This window comes from Trichoderma harzianum (genome assembly GCF_003025095.1).
Source record: "Trichoderma harzianum CBS 226.95 unplaced genomic scaffold M431scaffold_2, whole genome shotgun sequence".
Taxonomy (NCBI): Eukaryota; Fungi; Ascomycota; class Sordariomycetes; order Hypocreales; family Hypocreaceae; genus Trichoderma; species Trichoderma harzianum.
Genome location: NW_020209250.1, coordinates 2,500 through 21,787, shown reverse-complemented (window position 1 = coordinate 21,787; position 19,288 = coordinate 2,500). Strand labels below are relative to the sequence as shown.

At 40.3% G+C, this 19,288-nt stretch overlaps 7 protein-coding genes across 7 annotated transcripts; 2 read left to right on the top strand and 5 right to left on the bottom strand.

The window, feature by feature from the left end:
* Positions 1–560: 560 nt before the first annotated feature.
* M431DRAFT_132863 (hypothetical protein) lies at positions 561–3,463 on the bottom strand. The gene is made up of 6 exons (XM_024912489.1): positions 3,048–3,463; positions 2,873–2,975; positions 1,846–2,768; positions 1,365–1,787; positions 1,071–1,297; positions 561–1,010 (listed from the first exon to the last, which is right to left on the bottom strand). The coding sequence occupies exons 1-6, from the start codon at positions 3,317–3,319 to the stop codon at positions 610–612; spliced, it is 2,349 nt and encodes a 782-aa protein (XP_024778129.1). The 5' UTR covers positions 3,320–3,463; the 3' UTR covers positions 561–609.
* Positions 3,464–4,115: 652 nt separating this feature from the next.
* Positions 4,116–6,032, bottom strand: M431DRAFT_105629 (hypothetical protein; the record flags this gene model as incomplete). The annotated part of the gene is made up of 4 exons (XM_024911587.1): positions 4,116–4,523; positions 4,586–5,003; positions 5,054–5,676; positions 5,742–6,032. The coding sequence occupies 4 exons, from the start codon at positions 6,030–6,032 to the stop codon at positions 4,323–4,325; spliced, it is 1,533 nt and encodes a 510-aa protein (XP_024778128.1). The 3' UTR covers positions 4,116–4,322.
* Positions 6,033–6,848: 816 nt separating this feature from the next.
* On the top strand, positions 6,849–8,624 carry M431DRAFT_490083 (hypothetical protein; the record flags this gene model as incomplete). The annotated part of the gene is made up of 6 exons (XM_024916757.1): positions 6,849–7,047; positions 7,107–7,250; positions 7,318–7,432; positions 7,510–7,812; positions 7,878–8,279; positions 8,336–8,624. 6 exons carry the CDS (start codon positions 6,849–6,851, stop codon positions 8,622–8,624), a joined length of 1,452 nt encoding a protein of 483 aa, XP_024778127.1.
* Positions 8,625–8,957: 333 nt separating this feature from the next.
* Positions 8,958–10,975, bottom strand: M431DRAFT_543425 (hypothetical protein; the record flags this gene model as incomplete). The annotated part of the gene is made up of 11 exons (XM_024921152.1): positions 8,958–9,120; positions 9,176–9,336; positions 9,392–9,523; positions 9,582–9,720; positions 9,777–9,916; positions 9,971–10,060; positions 10,111–10,208; positions 10,275–10,468; positions 10,529–10,572; positions 10,633–10,736; positions 10,798–10,975. 11 exons carry the CDS (start codon positions 10,973–10,975, stop codon positions 8,958–8,960), a joined length of 1,443 nt encoding a protein of 480 aa, XP_024778126.1.
* Positions 10,976–11,850: 875 nt separating this feature from the next.
* On the top strand, positions 11,851–12,837 carry M431DRAFT_1216 (hypothetical protein; the record flags this gene model as incomplete). Its single annotated transcript, XM_024912139.1, has 1 exon — positions 11,851–12,837. One exon carries the CDS (start codon positions 11,851–11,853, stop codon positions 12,835–12,837), a length of 987 nt encoding a protein of 328 aa, XP_024778125.1.
* Positions 12,838–13,025: 188 nt separating this feature from the next.
* Positions 13,026–13,461, bottom strand: M431DRAFT_477666 (hypothetical protein; the record flags this gene model as incomplete). The annotated part of the gene is made up of 3 exons (XM_024915594.1): positions 13,026–13,031; positions 13,084–13,278; positions 13,330–13,461. The coding sequence occupies 3 exons, from the start codon at positions 13,459–13,461 to the stop codon at positions 13,026–13,028; spliced, it is 333 nt and encodes a 110-aa protein (XP_024778124.1).
* A 203-nt stretch (positions 13,462–13,664) lies between these two features.
* On the bottom strand, positions 13,665–14,664 carry M431DRAFT_13022 (hypothetical protein; the record flags this gene model as incomplete). Its single annotated transcript, XM_024912439.1, has 2 exons — positions 13,665–14,349; positions 14,406–14,664. The coding sequence occupies 2 exons, from the start codon at positions 14,662–14,664 to the stop codon at positions 13,733–13,735; spliced, it is 876 nt and encodes a 291-aa protein (XP_024778123.1). The 3' UTR covers positions 13,665–13,732.
* Between the last annotated feature and the right edge of the window lie 4,624 nt (positions 14,665–19,288).

The window sequence follows — 19,288 nt, the reverse complement described above, 5'->3', positions numbered from 1 at the left end:
CAAACGATGGTTAGTTAGTTTATAACTAGCATAAAACTGAACTCTATATAAGTTACTTTTTTCATGAGAGCATATTCTTCAGGGCCCATTATGTTTACTTCAAACGAATCTTCAATTAAGCTTTTTAAATCTTAGCATCAGCTGCCGAAAGGCTTTGGCAGCATTGACTGATACGCGTAGTTTCAATATCTCATGTCTGACCTCGTTGCTCGAACTCTGTGAGCAAGTCAGTTTCTACGAATCTAGAGCCACTGATGTTTATACCGGCTGCATTACATTTTGCCGTATTTACACATACGTTTTATTGTCCAAAATGTTTTAAATGTGTAGCTATAGGGTAACGCTCTGCCATGTAGTGTTATTAAAAGCAACCATAACCGTCACCGAAACCTGAGTACCAAGAAAAGAGGGCGCTCGCACTAATAGCTCGGAAGAAAGCGTCTTATCTCCCCGACGTCCGCAAATGGAAGTAAAATTCGGAGCCAAGTGTCAACCATTGTGTAAGAACAGTAAAAAGAATTAGCAGCCGGCGAAATTAGCAGCAGTGCAAAAAGGTAGTGGCAGTGGTAAAATAGCAATTATATGTGTTATGCATCTTAAGCTACTTAATTAATTAATTGACTCTTCCAATTCCAACTCCAACCAATCTAGATTCAAGCTAGTATTGCGAAACCAGTCTTCGCCGGTTAGAGGATTCCTGAGTATAGAACTGACATGGTCGTCATTGATGTAAAATGCGCTTGAGACTGGTGGCTCTCCAGAAGCATCTAATCGCTCAACAGGCTGGTCATCAAAGGCATCAATCCCACCAACTGAAGATGTAGAAACTCTCTGGTAAAGCGATTGGAGGACCGCAATCCCTTGTGCAGCCGATTGTGTTAAGCCCTTGAGGTGATTCAAGATATTTGTGCATCGTTCCCAAGAAGTGTCAAATGTTGCTGCTGGGCTATCGACAGAGATCCTAGAACCTAGTCTCGCCGCAAAAAGAGTAGTTGCAGCTATGAGAGTAACTAGCGCAGGGGTCTTCATTAGTACTAGACAAGGCGAAAGAAAGAAGAAGGGGCCCTCACAATATACAACGTACCACGGCGCAGGCTGTGCGAGGCTGGTTATGTTTGCATGAAGATGCGAAATGATGTCGTGTGACGTGGCGATGCAACGATTTGAACCATATAGATAAAACTGTTGATCAAAACCTGAGATGCCGGTTGATGTGGGATTTGTTCGTTCCACGGCACACTTCTGAACATACGCGAGAAACACTGGGCGCAATAATAACAGTCTAGTGTGCAAAAATCTTGACCATCGTAAGCTTAATATCCATGACATTTACGCTTCGAGTTCATGGCTTAAATGTTACATACCTCGCGCGTAAGACGTTTACCTGGAGAGCGTTGCAGCCTAGCTGTGTCGCATCAGGCGTGGTTTCACACCCCGATGGTGTTAGCCAGGACGGCAATGCAGCTTCAAACTCGTTCAGGCGCCTATCCAGTTCCACCATGCTAGTAAAATCCAGGTCTGGTAGCTGGCGTTCAGAAGGTTTGTTCGTCGATTCCATGCCATCCGGTATATTATAGAACGCCGAAAGTATATCATCCATGATACAAAACAACTTGAGCGTGTAAATGAAGCATCCAATCCTGGGTGTAACCGTTGCTGGCTGGAGACCACTACTAGAACCGTGGTGATTCGCTTCTGTCAGATATTCATCGTCTATGAGCTCTGGAAGTTGTACAGTCCATTTATGTGATGTCATGGTAGGACGGCCAAATGTCATAGCCAACACTCTGTCTCAGTGGGGGAGTAATTAGTAACTGTATATATTAATCATGAATGGTTTCTCACCTATCGAGGGTAACACAAATGTGCCATATTCGCCTCTTCATTTCGGTTTCCAGCCTGCTTGGTGGACAAGGGGAGGATTCATCGTCCATGTGTAGTCCCAGGCCCTGAGCTGCTCTTATAGCGAGTCCAACAGTATTCCAACATCTATGAGCGTGGCTGATCGATTGAAGATAGAGACTGGTGAGCAAGAGAAACTGCACCGAAGGCAAAGAATCCGCTTCGAGGATATTAAATGATAGGGCTCCCTGCGCTCTCCGAAAGAATTTGCTGGCGCGAGAGCTTCTATCTTGCGGTGGTATGGTTGTAGAAAATGGACAGCCCATGGCAAAAACGAGATTCAACATGGCGTGGAAAATTGAATCTTGTATGTCACTCCTTATCGCTGAATCTACTGGGTTATACGACGAAGTCCATAGCTGCTCATAGGAAGCCATGAAAGTTGGTTGATGAAGGAGGGGATAAAGAGGGTGGACCAGCTGAAAAAAAGTTTGCACAAGGCTGTCAGCAACCCGCCGTTGTGGTAAATCGAAGTCAGCTGCGTCGATATGTCGAGGTTCTTCTAAGTCGTATCCATGAGGTGGCTGACTTAAATGAGCTGGCTCTGGGAGGAGTTCTCCACAGCTCGCAGAGGTTTGCGCGCTTTTTACAACCCAATTCAGGAAGGCAACAGACGATGAATTGCCATAGTATCCATCTCTAGAATTAGCTGAGAATGGAATAGCAACCATGGCATCCATATTTTGAGAGGCGCGACGCTCTGAAGCAGTAGACCACTGTCGCTTGGGCTTAGCTGTCTTGCGTGTTGAAGTCAAATCTGAGATTACGGATCCAGAACCGGCAGATGTTCTGGAAACACTGTTGACTGGGCTGTCGTTAGGCTGGAGCTTGCATTGGTTGGGCTCATTTGGCGTCCTTTGCCCTTTCTGTGCGCTCGAGACGGAATATTAATGAGTTGTCTTACCGCAACAAGCAAGCGAGGGTGTGAGATGGGAAGTCAATGGTGTTGTGTATGGTTGCGTTTACATACTGAAGCCTCCTTGTGTGCTAATTCGACATCTCTGACCGACATGTTCGCCTTGGAAGACTGCTCCTCCAGAGCAGTAATCCGACGCTCCAACTTGGATGCATAGCTAATCATTAAACTGCATTAGTAATAACTCGAAGAATCTCTGGGATGGAGACGATACCAATAGATCACTTACCGACTGGGCTTTAATGTATCCTCTTGGAAGTCGCACGAGGCTTTCTTCCTTCTTTTGCAGGGCCCGCATATCGGTCGGACGCCGTCACACCGTGTCTTACGATCACGACATGAATCGCAAGCGAGAGTTACCCTTTTACGCCTTGGCTTGGGCTTTTCAGTCGCAATATGGGGATTGGAGATCCTAGGCGAGGATAATGGATCATCCCGGGCTCCGATTGTAGGGCCGTCCAAAGTGAGTGTTGAATAGTATTCATAATCATCTTGCGACATGTTGGACGAAAGACACTATTAGCGAATCTTGTGATGTTCTCTGGAATGCCGGACAAGTCTTTTCGATTCGTGGCCACCTGGGACCGCCAATGAAATAGAAAGCTCTGTAGTTCAAAAAGAGATGGAGGGTGAAGTGAGAATTTGGAGAGGAGATGTTTTGTTGCGGAGTAATAATGTTTGCGTTTAGAAGCTGGCCTAGCGACGGTTCCGAGCTAACCCCAGACTTTCCGAACACATGAGTACATGTAATGACAAGACGGCTGGACCCCACACGCTTCACCCCGATTGAGCTCCACGGGGGAGGCCAAATCTTTGTGCACAGAGAAAAGCTATTATCCAGGAATGTTAGATGGACTGATCTACGAAGTACTATACATCAACATTATTACAAATATGGGTTATATTGCTACTTTCTAACCTTTCGATTCTCTATTATGTTACGACCTGGTTTACCGTAACAGGGCATTCCCTTATAAACAGCTGGTTCCGTCACAGTAATTGCTACAATTGCGATTATTGGCCTAATCTTTTGCCCTGTTTGGCGCTACGGTATGACGGATCGTAACATATTACTAAAATGAATTCGGCTCCAGTAGATAAAGAGGTAGGGTTTATTCTGAAGACGCAAGTATTTTTGGATACCTACCTGCAAAAAAGATGTCTGTGATTCGCTTCTCGAACTCGTGGTTCTTAGTGGTCAAATATTTACTTCATCCGCTTTGGCAAATTCTTGAAAATGTCAATGGAATCACGTAATAAGGGCTTTATCCGGCTAATTCATATTACTAGCCTGTCACTCTAGTCATCCACATAAGTCCTCTGCATTGCCGGTGCTCGACGTTCTGACTCCGATAAACATATCTGAAGTGATCTTTTGCTTAAAATTCCGAGCAACAATACTTGTTTCTCTGACTCATTGGCTACCTGTCTAGCTTTGGATTGATACTCGATTTGTTTTCCGCCGCACAATGTACCTGATTGGAGTAGTTGTCCCGTGGTTAAGCTAGCTTTGTTCCATCGTTGGTCTCTTCTTTATATTACAAAACAGGTCTGTTTGCTTGACAAACCAGTATGTATTCAGAGTCCAGTCTGTCATGGGGCTTGATAGCTCAATGTCGAAGCGCCGGAGTAGTTGTGGAACAAGTTTGGACATTTCAAGCAGAGAAATATTCTTCCCAAGACAAGAGCGCCCTCCTGATCCGAACTGAGAGCCAAAGGGGTCAGTATCAAGTTGCAATGCGGTTTGCTATTGGAAGAGAGACTCACTGCCAAGAAATTTCTTTGCATGTATTTGGCAGCTTCAGGTGTCGCATCTAACCATCGCTCAGGCCGAAAGTCATCAACATCCTCTCCGTATACTGTTCTTTCTCGGCTAACCACCCACGGGTTTATTCCGACGATTGTGCCAGATGGGAGCCAGTGTTGTCCGAACTGCGCTCCCTGTTCAGGGACAACTCGTTCTAGCATCTGGCCAACCGCCGGGTGAAGTCGCATAGCCTCCTTCATACATGCCTGGAGGTATGGCATGCGAGATGCTTCACCAAATGTAATTGGACTAGAAAGACTGCCTTCCTTATCCATATTGTCGATCTCCTCACGCAACTTTTCATAGCACCGCTTGTTCTTGCACAAATAGTAGAACATTGAGCGCAGTGAAATCGCGGTAGTATCACTTCCTGCAAACCTGTACATATGTAAGTGACTGAGAAGAGATGTTCAGAGGGGAGCACCTACACATTTGACGCTGCATGATTCAGCAGGTCTCCGTTTGTAATGACTTCTTCGCTATCACGGACACGCCTGAAGCGATCAAGCAAGTCATGGTTCTGATCGTTGGATGGTAGAGATTTGCCCATGCTGCGCTTTTCAAGCTGAGATGCTGCGAATTTGACTATAGAACGCACCGTGTTCAACTTAGCTAGTAATGGAACTGCTTGGGCACATGCGGCGATAAAATTGTTTCCGAGAAGAAACTTGTGAAGAAACGGGACTTGGCCTATTATTGAGTTGTAAACAAGTCGGCCTTCAATGGCATTGATTATGCCGTCAACATCTGTTTCTGTTTCCATGAAACCTTGTCGTGTCGAAAAGGTCAGTGAAGTGATGACATCGAACGCATACCAATGAAGCCATGTACCAAAGTCCACACTTTGGCCTTTTTTTCTGTTGAGTTTACTAATAAGTATCTCGATGCAAATGTCCGTCAATGGCTCTAGCTCTACCAGAGAAGTCATCGAGAATGCGCTGGCAACCGGCCTCTTTAAAGACTTGTGCGCTTTTTCATCTCGGATTGAGAACAGGGTGGGAAATCTGACTCCATGAGGAGTAACCGCATCGAAAACGGAGTAAAATTCGCTCTTTGGATCACACTGTTAATCACTGTCATTCATCCTCAATGTACGTCACACTGTTGTAGATTTACCTTGGGATAAGCATTTCCTATGCCGTAAATCTGTGTTATAAATTCTCCCCGAGAGATAGACACATGATTGGGTCCCACTCTTACAAACGGTCCATAAGTATTATGATACTGCAAGTGTTTGTGCTGCTGCTTTCCCGAGGCAGTGGTGATGACACGGTCGAACGAAAGAATAGACGCCCAGAATGGGCCAGGAATATCTTGCAGGCCTTTACGATACCGAATGCGGAAAAAATAGGCGGCAGCTCCGATCAAAGCTAGAAATAAGCCGTACCGTGTTATTGCTTGTAGCATAGCTTCAAGCGCCCGTGAGATTGTTTGTCGCACCCACGGCAGACTCGGTATGAAGTCGCTCATCTCGATCTTTTGAATCATGAGAGCTGAGACTTATAAGCGGAAGAATGTGCAACAAGAGAGTACCCCCTTGCTTAAGGTCGAAGCATTGCTCCTAATGGCGTGTTCGTGTTGGTAATAAATCAGCTACATATATTCGATCTCGAAACAATACTGCAAAGAAATCGTAACATAACATCCCAAGCGTTCCGGGGGTAACACGGGGTCGGCAACGGTTCGAAACGGTAGGTCATTTTCCCAGACTAGCTAAACCTCCATCATAATCAGATACCCCACATTCTGCATTTGCGAGATCAACGCGGGGTTTGAAAATCTGGGGTCGCGGATCGGTTCTGGCACTACCCGAGGCTGTTATCTCCCCGTAGCTGAATATGAAATGGTTCCCGAAATGAATTTGTCACAGTCTTTCATAAAGTGGGAAGTTATCTTCAATGTACACACCTACCAAGCAGATTGATGTGGATGAGCTTAGCCTAGTATAATATTAATGTATGGTAATACATCGAAGATAGAATTCGGGATGATGAAGTTCAAGTGCGGGCAGGCTCGGAAAGCAGTCGGATTAACAAAGTCAACATCATGCCGGCCTACCTAGATGGCCCAATGTCTTATTTCCATTAGCTCATCCTGTATTTATATAATATGAGAAGCCAATATCATCAGAAACACAAAGAGTACTCAATTGCAAGACGAAATTTACGGCCAGTTATCAATTACTTGACGTTCAAGGCGCATATACTGCTCATACTTTATAACATGGCCGAGTTTGCAAACATTGAGACAAGGCTCTTCATTAATGGAGAGTTTACACCCTCCATTCGAGGCAAGGTCTTCAAGTTGATCAATCCGGCCACGGACAAGTTGACTGCAGAGATTTATGAAGGTGGGGCGGAAGACGTGGACTTGGCTGTTCAGAGCGCTAAAAATGCGTTTCCTGCATGGGCTCAGGCTGAAGGTATCCCGCTCTCCTTATCATAATTTTGGGATGTGACAGCTAATAGAATCATTTGCTAGCTTCCCACCTTCAGTGTATACTACAAAAACTTGCGGATTTGGTAGAACAACATGCTGCTTATTTTGCTTATCTCGATGCAATATCTATGGGGAAGCCCTTGTCGACATACATAGATCATACCTTAGCAGTGGCAACAATACGGTGTAAGTCCTTACTTGCTACGTATTGTAGATGGAGATGGTCTGTTCTCTAATTTGTTTCTATGACAAGACTTTGCCGGGAAAGCGTACGATGTCCACGGCATCACATCTCTTGGCTCAAAAGACCACCTCAACATTTCCTTACGACAGCCTTACGGAGTTACAGGCGCCATTATCCCTTGGAAGTGAGAGATTCCCCTAAGCGCAGTGGATAGTGAATATTTATGAGAGTGATTAATTGAAACTGATACGTTTGATCTAGTGTCCCTCTAGTCATGCTTGCCTTCAAAGTTGCGCCGGCTCTAATGACTGGCAATACAATGGTTTTGAAATCGTCTGAAAGGGCCCCTCTCAGTCCCCTGTTATTTGCGCGCCTTGCAAAAGAGGCAGGGCTACCACCTGGTGTCCTGAATGTGCTTTCAGGATTTGGAAATCCATGTGGAGACGCCATTGCTCGTCATATGGAAATTCGGAAAATCTCTTTCACTGGCAGTCACGCTACTGGCAAAATTGTCCAACGAGCTGCAGCCGAATCAAATCTGAAGGTATGCACGCTGGAACTCGGGTAAGCCACATTTGGATATTGAATTTGCGCGAGTCTGGAGGACCGATACTGACTCACTCCTTCAGAGGGAAGAGTCCTCTGATTGTATTTGAGGATGCAGATCTGGAAAAGGCAGCAGCAGCGGCCGCGTTTAGCATTACGTTCAACTCTGGTCAGATTTGTATGGCATGCACGAGAGTCTACGTGCATACAAGTGTGGCTAATCGCTTCATTGAACTTTACAAAGCCAACATTTTGAAGATTATGGGAAAGATTGGGGATCCCCTTGAGACTACTACCACTTTTGGACCCCAGGCGGACAGACAACAATACGATAACATTTCGAAGGTACTTCAAAAAGCAGCAGATGATGGCCTTGAATTTATTCTAGGGGGACGTCCCCTGGAAGGAAAAGGTTGCTTCATTCCGCCGGCTGTTGTATTACATCCGCCAGAGCAAGGCGATATTATGACAAAAGAGATATTTGGGTAAGATTGTTCTTTTATATTGCTAAAAGAAATGTAACTGACAGCATATACTTCAGTGCAATCTCTTGCGTGAGCACTTTTACAAATGAGGAAGATGTATTAGACAGAGCAAATGACACGGAGTACGGGCTATATGCAAGTGTTTTTACGCGTGACTTGAACAGAGCGATTAGGATCGCAAAGGGATTTGAGGCGGGTGCAGTTGGCGTCAACACTGCTTCACCTTACTATAGTCAAGACTTGCCACTTGGAGGTTATAAAAGCTCCGGAAGTGGAAGAGAACTTGGTCAAGAAGGCCTTGAGTCCTGGACTGAAGTCAAGTCTGTGTATATTGATCTGACATGAATGCGTTTGTATTACCTTATTTGATCTAATTTTTTTTTATAATTTTTCTTTTGACTACCCTGGTTAATAACAAATGAATCTAAGCTTGCAAGCAGCAATACACTGCCTCCTACGGTGCTACGGAACGTTTGTGGCCGCATAAGCAAAACGCATATGCTTTCTTACGGAGTACCGCAAACATTTTCCTTCTTGTTGTAATGTTGAATGGTCATACTGGCATGATATTGAAGTAAATAAGAATATTTTATTCACACAAAATGTTCTGACCAATGGGGCTAAATTGGACGGAAGCTCAATGAAAGCTTGTCCATAATATTGTTATTGTAGACACATCTATTTCCTTTCTACAAGATGTACCAATAATTTTGCACCGACTGGCGCGGCATTGAACGTGTCATACTGAACCATATCTTCCATCTTCATTGAAGAATCAAGACTAACATTGAGCCTCCGGAAAAATGATGCGGTTAGTATGCGAAGTTCCATTTCGGCGAGACTTACAAGTAGCGGGTCAGTGCATGCTCTTCAGAATATATTCGGTGAGAACTTACTTTAGTCCAATGCATTTTCGAGGCCCCAAGGAAAAGGGGGTGAATGCCTCCCTTAGTGGTGTAAGATCATCTACCAACCATCTTTCGGGAATAAATTTGTCTGCTTGAGGAAAGACATCTTCACAACGGTGGGTGGTATAATTCTGGGTACCAACAATTGTCTATAACACCGATTAGCTGATAGATAACATGACTCTGATTTGGCGACATTCGTACTCCTTTGGGTATAGGAATATTGGCAACAGTCGTGTTCTCTATTGCTGTACGAGGCAATATAGCAATTGTTGATGGATAGAGCCTCATTGTTTCATATATAACAGCATTGAGGTACGGCAGCTTATTACAAGTCTGTCGCTGAGCATTAGCACCACAACCAAGACATTTTTTGCAGTAAGATGATCCATACGAGGTAGTCAGAAATAGTTGACGTATCTGGAAAACATTTATCCAATTCCTCTTGTAGCCGTTGAATAACATCTGGCTGCTGAGCCGTAGCCCAAACAAGATAAACAAAGGTGTTGGCAGTTGTGCCGCTACCTCCAAACCTATAGGCCTTTAAGTCAGTCAAGGAGGCATTATATCAAGATGAAACAACACGAACATTCCACTCATGCATTCCTCTGCAAGGATGGAGTCTGTGAGTAAAGGACGTGACTTCTCATCTCCAGTCTCCAGAACACGGCTTAGAAATGCTGTTTTAGTCCCATTAGCCCTACATGAGTTCACAATGCCTATCGCCATCTGGGTGTAACTGGTTAGCAGCTAATCGAGGAAACGCAAGTTAGGATTCCATGCCTTTTTCCACGCATGGACTTTACGAAAGTAGGACCCTATGTATCCTGGAACGTAAATACCCCAATTCTCAAGCAGTGGAACAAACTCTTTCTAGTAAAGTCGTTAGCCAGTATCATGCAAATGGAATACAAGAAACTAACGTAAATATAGATAAGCTTCCATGCGCGCATGTATTGCATTACCTCGCTTTCCACCCCTGTCTTGACGGTTCCTGGGTCAACATCAAACATGAGGTGATCTACGTATGTGATGGTTAGCATGCAACAAATGTAACTAAATCATGGTTGATCTCGATACAACATACAGACAGTGTCAAATCCAAGCATGTGTGTCCAGCGGAAGATGTCAACTGCTGAATCACTGGTGGACGCAATTTTGGCCCATTGGTCGAGGACAGTATATATCTTTGACGCTACTTTTGGCTCAAAATCTCGCATTGCTGTTTGAGAAAATCCACGAGAGAGCAGTTTCCGTCGCTGGGAGTGGGCCTCCGGATCACTAGTTGAGAATCCAGAGTCAATTCATCATCATTTATACGGGCTCGGCGTGAAATAATACGTGAAACTCAATAGATGCTCTTCGTGGTAGATTCTTTTTGCTCGCTTGCGACTGGTTAGGCTAGCTTCTGGAATGACGTTCTATACCGTTCGAAAAGAGCTCACATAAAATCCTCCTTCTTTGACGAATGCTTTTGACGTATAAATATCGCGTAATGCTGAAGGGTCGCTAAAGGACAGCATGTTGGGCCCAATACGAACGACCGGGCCTATGAAGGGTTAGCAAACACTTTAAAATCTCCAGCACCTGTAAAAATGACAGTCTAATACCGTAATGAATGTGGGCTTCATGGATCTTATGCGCCTTGCGCCCATAAAAGTTTTGCACTCGTGCCCAAGCACCAGAAACCTTTGCCAATAAGGGTCCCGGAAATCGTCGCAGAGGGTGAAAAAATAGGTTGTATATAACGCAAAAGAGAGTATAACTGCAGATTGAGATGGCAATCATAGATCCAAGAGCCACGGTTTGTGTTGCGACTGGAAGGGACTGAAATGAAACGACCGCCATTTTTATCGAAGATGACATTTTCCTATTATAAATCGAGCTGCACAGCTGCGTCACGTTACAGCAAATCACTTCGAGCGATGAAGATGTGAGCATTGATGTATTGAACAGAATTAATTGACCTTATCTGTCTAGTCATACACTTCGATACCAAAGTTCGACTCGGCGGCATGGGGCAATCTGATGCCACTATGTCGGGATGGAACCGATCTTCAGGCAAGGCAGTTAGCCTTCATAGGGCCAAATGCACCGCACTGCCGGAGCTCACCTACAGATGTGGGCCTGTCGGCAAGTTGGTTCACATCTCCCCGAGATATATGAATTCCGATATTCTTGTAGCATGGTTCAGCACTCGTAAAGCAACAGGGTTACAACATACATGCGAAGGAAATACCGCAGCCGAGATCTTTGGATCCCTCTCGAGGAAAAGCGTAATACTCCGCGAACTAAGATTTCCATTACGGGATGTCCTTCAAGCATGCACTTTTTCCCCATCTGATGTTCCGTGAAGCTAGGCAAAGACCAATGGCCGCTGTGTTCTTCTTTCGGCCTGGATCCCGGGTCCCGGAAAATGGGTGATAACATGGTCATATCTACTATTCTTGCTGTCCGCACATGTTGATCAGGTCGAAAGCACATTTTGTTTGTACATTTATGTAGATTTGCGACACACTTAAATATCTCTGTGTTTTAAAACATTTTATGACCTACTTGTCTTTGCACAATTCTTGCGGTAATTCAAGACACTTCAATCTCTACGCGCTTGCGACAAAAAAAGCTGGTTGGTCCAGAAAAGCGATATACGACTCGTGAACAAGATGACTACAACTCAAGTCAACCAAAGCAACGCTTATAATGATGAATCGGCTCTGAATGATTATTTCCAGAGTCTGTCCAAGATGAATGCAACACCTTTGTGGACGGCCATGGACAAGATAGTGCCGCCATATCCGAAGCCAAGAGCGGCCCCTACAGCCTGGGCGTATTCAGTGATGCGGCCAGCTTTAATGCATGCAGCCTCGATAGTTGGAGCTGAGGAGGCTGAACGACGTGTTCTGATGTTAGTAAACGAGGCTATTGCTGCGCCCTACACAACAGACACCATTTATGCTGGGCTGCAGATCGTTCTGCCGGGAGAGACTGCTCCGGCACACCGCCATCGCGCTTTCGCCCTGCGATTCATCATCGAAGGAACCGGTGGCTTCACCGCTATAGAAGGGGAGAGAATCGATATGCGCAGAGGAGATGTCGTCTTAACACCCAGTTGGCAGTGGCACGACCATGGGAATGAAGGAAGCGATCCCGTCATATGGCTTGATGGCCTTGACTTGCCATTGTGGCAGCATATTCCCATCAATTTTGTCGATCAATATACTGAGCCACGTTATCCAAGTGAGCCAGCTCCGGACAGTGCTGCAAGGATACAATGGAAAATTGTTGCTCAGGCGCTTGACGAACAAAGGATTCCACACGCCATATATCAGTATCATCTTCCTGACGGATCACACCTTTCTAAAACAATCTCCGCGCAGGCTGAGCGAGTCGAGGCAGGCCATACAACTACAACATCCTGCAAAGTGCTATCTTATATCTACCATGTATATAGTGGACAAGGTTTCTCTATGATTAAAACACCCAATGAGGCGACGGCGAAGAGGCTTGATTGGACTGAGAAGGATACGTTTGCTGTTCCTGCTTGGAGTGAAGTCTCTCACACCTGTACTATGGATTCTGGGGCTGTTTATCTTTTTGCACTTAATGATAGGCCAATGATTGAATCGTTGACCTTTTTGAATAAGCCATAAGTTACTTGAGCTAGCTAAGTCGGAAATATCAACATGCACCCGCCTGTGTCAGAGAAGCATCTCATGTTATGTCCCTTATAATTAACATATGACATATCAGCCAAATTTATCTTAATTTCTCGTACAAGGTATGCTTCAGCCAACTCGGTTGACAGTCCGTAAATAATGCCGCTTGAGGTTGCCAATGTTCAAGCCTGTTGCAAATTAGCACTTCCTTTCATCCTGCCTCACGACATTGCAACTTACCCTCCATTGACCAACGAAGTTCGTACCATTATCTTCGAACCTTGATGATGCATTGGTATAGTCCACAGGGTACAACCACATTGGCGACAGAAGACTATGCTTTTCGAAGCCACTTTGTGTTCGGCTAATGATCCAAACGGCCTGAGCATTCTGGGGATCTTTGACAGTAATCTTGCTCACGTCGTATTTGGCGACCTATAACAATAAGCATTCACTCTGATTTAACGGGGCCCTGACATGACATACAAGTTGATATGGTCCGCCAGAATTCTTTGCGCAGTCGAGACAGTAACAACTGAATACTCTTTCAGGCTCACCTTCAATGTCAAACGTTATTGAGTCGCAGAGACATGAGCCGTGATAGATTACGGGGACCATTGTAGCTTTCACCGTTGCCGATACACTTGTGCCAGAAGCATATTCTGAGGCGCATTGCGTTCCAATGAGCGATGTAGATTACTTATATATATTCGCATCTCTTCAGGCTTATCCCGCCAATGGTGGAGTTCTTTCCATCCCTCTTCATTGCCAGAAAACCCCAATTTCGGGATGACTACCGAATATACGGCCCGTGTCCATATAAATAATTTCATTGCGATTGTAAGCTAAGTGCAGTCCTAACTACGCCCGATACAAAACTCCCAGCTGCTTATGCCCAAACCATTTTATTCCGCACGCTACCAAGATGCTCAATTGACACTTTGACAACATCACCATTTTTCAGATAACGAGGTTCTGGCTTCATCCCCATGCCTACTCCAGCAGGAGTGCCTGTCATAATGACTGTGCCCTGTTCCAAGGTCGTGCCTTGGCTCACGAAACTGATTATATCTTTGACGCCAAAGAGGAGGTCACTAGTTGAACTATCCTGTCTTAGCTCCTCATTTACCCATGTTTGAAGGCGCAGATTGCTTGCATCACCAACAAGCTTCGGCGAGACAATCATGGGCCCCAAAGGCGCATATTTATCGAAGCCTTTGCTGAAGCACCACTGAGGGACGCCACCAGCATATTCAGGATCGCGCTGCCAAGTCCTTGCTGACACGTCGTTAGATACCACGTATCCCGCTACATATTCCAGAGCATCTTCCTTGTCGATATCTTTGCCCGTTTTAGCCATCACAATTGAGAGCTCTCCTTCGTAGTCGCATTGGTCATCCTGCGCTAATTTCGGTATAGGTATTTCTTCGGTGCTTGAGGCAACACAGTTGGAGGGCTTGATAAAAATTGACGGATATGGAGGTGGTTTCCGACCCCCTTCTTTGACTTTTTTGAAGACGTCAGTAGTGAATGGCTAAGATGTATCTTACATGCTCACTTACTATGTGTGATGTAGTTCAGTCCCACACATTTTATAATGGGTACATCCTCGGGCCTTAATACTGGTAGAACTCGTCTTACTTGTCGCAAAGCTCCGGCTTTCGATGCCAGATTGAAAGGCGAGCTACCGTCTAAGACACGTGCAAAAAGCTCTCCATTCTCTAAAAGCCTTGACAGGTCGTCTGCGCTCTCAATCTGTGGGTCTCCATACAATTTGTTGCCGTCGATGTCTTCAAACCGAATTAACCTTAGAAATAACATGTTGTATAATTCGGTATGTAATTTATTTGCGGTTTGTCACGACCTGGCTCTTATGGTCGCGACAATGGGCCTACAGGGTAGTCGGTTCCGGATAAACGACGGACCGACCGACCAATCAGGAGCGGATCATTAGATTATCGTAATAATCCAACGATCCATAAACAAATCATCAGAACTATAAGATAATCTACAACAGGATCATCAACCTCTGTAAATAATCCAGCCCAGCTAACTAAATATATAAGTTCACTTTATATCACTTATTAAAATACTTAAATAGCCAGTTGTTATTATAGCGTTTATAATATAATTAAATTAAAACTTAGACATTTACTTTTATTTATATTACTAACTAGTAATAAAATTACCTATTTACCGACTTAATCGCTCCGCTAACATAAACCGTAGAACTATTCTAAGGTTTATCTCTTAGGAATAGCTAACCTATATTAACCTATAGGCACCCAGTTTATTATATAATAACAACTTTTATTCAAACGGTTACCTTAGACCTATAGGTAATAAAATATAATAATTAACTAAATACAGGACGTTAACCCTAATAAAACTTATAAAAACCCCACTGCAGTATAATAAGAAAACGCTGCCTTAGTAAAACTCGCAAACTTAAAAAACCTTATATAATAATAAACTACTACTATATAAAAACTTACAAAATAACTTTAAATACTATAAGGACAACCATCAGTAGTACAACCAGTAGTAAACCCCGTAGTTAACCCAGCCCCTGTAGTATAATAACAGGAACCCGGAGAAATCATTAAACCAGCACTACTAGACAAATTTAAAAAAGACCCTAAACAAATCCAGAAGTTTTTTACTAATATATAAAACTACTTTAGCTACTTCCCAACCACTATAACTAATAACATTATAAAAATTTAAACTATAGGAAGCTATTTAACTAAAACCGCTAAAGACTAATTTAAATTACACCTTAGAGACTATAAGTAAACTAAAACTCCTAAAAAATAATATATACTTAACCTATTTAATAACTACGCTACGTTTAAAAAATAATTTAAAAAACTATATAGAAAAATTAATAAGTCTAAAGAAGCAGAGGATATACTCCTTTAAATTAAACAGAAAAAACCCTATGTAAAGTATACTACCGCTTTTATATATTTAACCACTAGAACTAACCTAAATAATAAAGCATAATACATACTCTACTACTAAGGACTTAATTTAAATATTAAAGATAAACTCTCTAGAGATAAAAAACCTAATACTTTTAATACATTTACAGAAAAAGCTACTTATATTAATAAATAATAATTCCAACGGTAATAAAAACGTAAGCAAAAAGAAAACCCCCAGAAAATAATCCTAAAATACCTTTACTTTAGAAATAACACTAACTAGGGAAAAAAAAAAAATCTTACTATATATAATAATAAATAACTAAAACCTATAAATCTTAATACTATTAAAGTATAACGTAAGAACGTTAAATACTATAACTATAAAAAAAAAAAATACATAAAGAAATATTATTAAACCCCTAAAAAGAATAGCAATAAGAAATTCACGCCTATCCCAAAGCCCAAGGAAAACCAAACCATCAATACCATAAAACCTTCAGTAAACCATAATATATTACACTTCTCAGTATACTACAATAACAACTACCAGACTTATTACAGTAATAAACAAGGATTAGGATAATACCCCAAGGGGCATATACAAATATTAAACACACTTAAAGAAATTACCTAAACGCACCTAAAAAAAAATAAAATAACAAAATAAAACACAGCATCCCTAACGCAATACAACCCTTACAAAAGGATAACTTAGGAAAAAATCAACAACCTTAAGAAACATATATACAACCAGTATAAATCAGTCAAACCCAAAGGACTATACCACCCTTACAAAATAACCACAGATAACTAAAAACAGCACAAGGATCAATACAGAATCCAAGGGATTATTAAAGAAAACAAACACTATAATAAAATTATACAACAAAAAAAACTTAAGGACCAACAAAAACTCCTTAAATAATAAAAACAAATTAAATAAATTAATCTAAGTACCGCCTACGACTAAATCTAATTACCCAGAAATTAATTTCAATAATATATTAAAACTAACGCAGACAAATACCTAATAGCCAAAATACTAAAATTAATCCTATATTACGTTAACAATATCTTACTCACCAACTAATATAATAAAGCTAATATTATTAACTATAAACTACTACTATATAAATAATATATTATAACTAAGCTTAATAAATAGCATAAGGATTACAAAGCTATAGAATATAAACAAAAAGAATTTACGCTTTATAACAAAAATTATTATAAAAAACACTAGTACTAACGCCAAACCCTTATATATATTACCTATAACCTAGAACAGCAAGGATTTAACCTTATAAAACACAGTAATAATAATAAGCTACAAGGAATTAACTAAAATAACCTTTAGAAATACCATAAGCTTACTACTAAACATATACCTAAGCCTAAATATACCTAGTGTAAACACTATAATATTTAAAATAAAGAACTAGGGTAGATTACCTTAGACCTAGACGATATTAATATTAACCCTTACGGCAATAATTATTACAACAGTGCCGATAATACAACCTACTATAACCTAAATACCCTTATAAAAGAAAAGAAACTATAAAAATTCTAAGTACCAGGCACCTTAAAAAAATATCTAATTATAGTCTACATAAACTCTAGAGCTATAATAAACTATATTACACCTTAACTAGTTAACCGCCTATAGTTAAACAATTATAAAAAGGAGAAACTATATACCTTTATAAACATTAAAAAATAATAATTTACCTATAATAATAAAACTATTAACTATAAAACTAATCTCCTTAAGATCTAGTTTAGTAAAATTAAAAATATATTTAGTTTTAACATTATAAATATTATAGAATATAATATACTTTTAAAATATAATTAGCTTAAGTTACGTAACCCTAATATTAATTAAATCAGAGGCTAGGCAAGACAGCAAATTTACCCTAAACTAATTAATTTCAGAAATATACTATAACTAAATTAGGAAGATTAATAAAATACTATAATATCCTTAATAATAAAATCAGTAACCCCTATATTAAATAAAAAAACATAAAAACACATAAAAAAAAGAAAAATTATAAAATAAGTATAATTTATAAAAATAAAGAAGTTCCTAAGAATAATTAAATATATTAAAAAACCTAAAAAAAAACAGCTTAGATTTTTAAACTTAATTATATAAAAAGTTAAAGAATTATATTACTAAAACTAACAAACACCAGAACGTTTAAAAAACATACTAATAAACCTCCAGTATATACCAGTCTTTAATAAAAAACTAAATACTAAACTACTAGAACACAGCTAATAAAATTATAAGATTAAGCTTATAAACAATAAAGTCCTAACGTTTAACAAGATCTATAACCTAAGCGCCACTAAACTTAAGATACTTAATAAATAAATTAAAGACTAATTAAAGAAGGGCTATATTAAACCTTCTAAATCCTTAGTAGGATATCCAGTTATATTTATACCTAAAAAGAACGGTAAACTTTAACTTATTATAAACTACTAATAATTAAACGTAATAACCAAAAAAAACATTATACTACTACCACTAATTTCAGAAATTAAAGACCAGCTTACAGAAGCCAACATCTTTACCTCACTAAATCTTAAAGGGGTATATAACCTTATTTAAATTAAAAAAGGCAATAAATAGAAAACCGCCTTTTACACTAAATACAAACTTTATAAATACTAGGTAATACCTTTTAGATTTACAAATGCCCCAGTAATATTCTAGAAGATAATTAACTATATATTATAAGACTACATAGATTATTTTATTATTATATACCTTAATAATATCTTCATCTACTCTAAAAACTTAGAAGAATATAAGGAATATATTAAAAAGGTATTACAAATACTCTAAGACAATAAACTCCTAATAGAACCTAAGAAATATAACTTTTATACGTAAAAGGTTATATTCCTAGAATATATTATTACCCTAGGCAAAGTCTAAATAAACCCTAAGAAACTTAAGGCAATTAATAATTAAGAACTGCTACAGAACGTTAAGTAAGTATAAAGCTTTTTAAAACTTACTAATTACTATTAACGTTTTATTAAGGACTTTTTAAAAATCACTATACTACTTATAAACTTAATAAAGAAAGACGTTAAATTTAAATTAATATAAGACGCTTTAATAGCCTTTAAACACCTTAAATAAGCTCTTACTAGTGCACCAGTACTTATAATATTTAACCTAAACAAACCTATTATAATTAAAACTAACGCCTTAGATTACATAATCAGAGGAGTACTTAGCTAACTAAATAATACAAAAAAGAAAAAACTTAGACCTATTACCTATTTCTCTAAAAAACTATATAAACCAGAACTTAAATACCCTATCTATAATAAAAAATTTCTAACTATATACCAAGCACTTAGTAAGCAATATTAAAAACATTACTATAAAGGAAGCTAATTTCTAATAATAATCCTTATAAACCACCGAAATATCACTTACTTTATAACAATATAAAAACTATCCCGTAGATAAATTAAGTATTATAAGT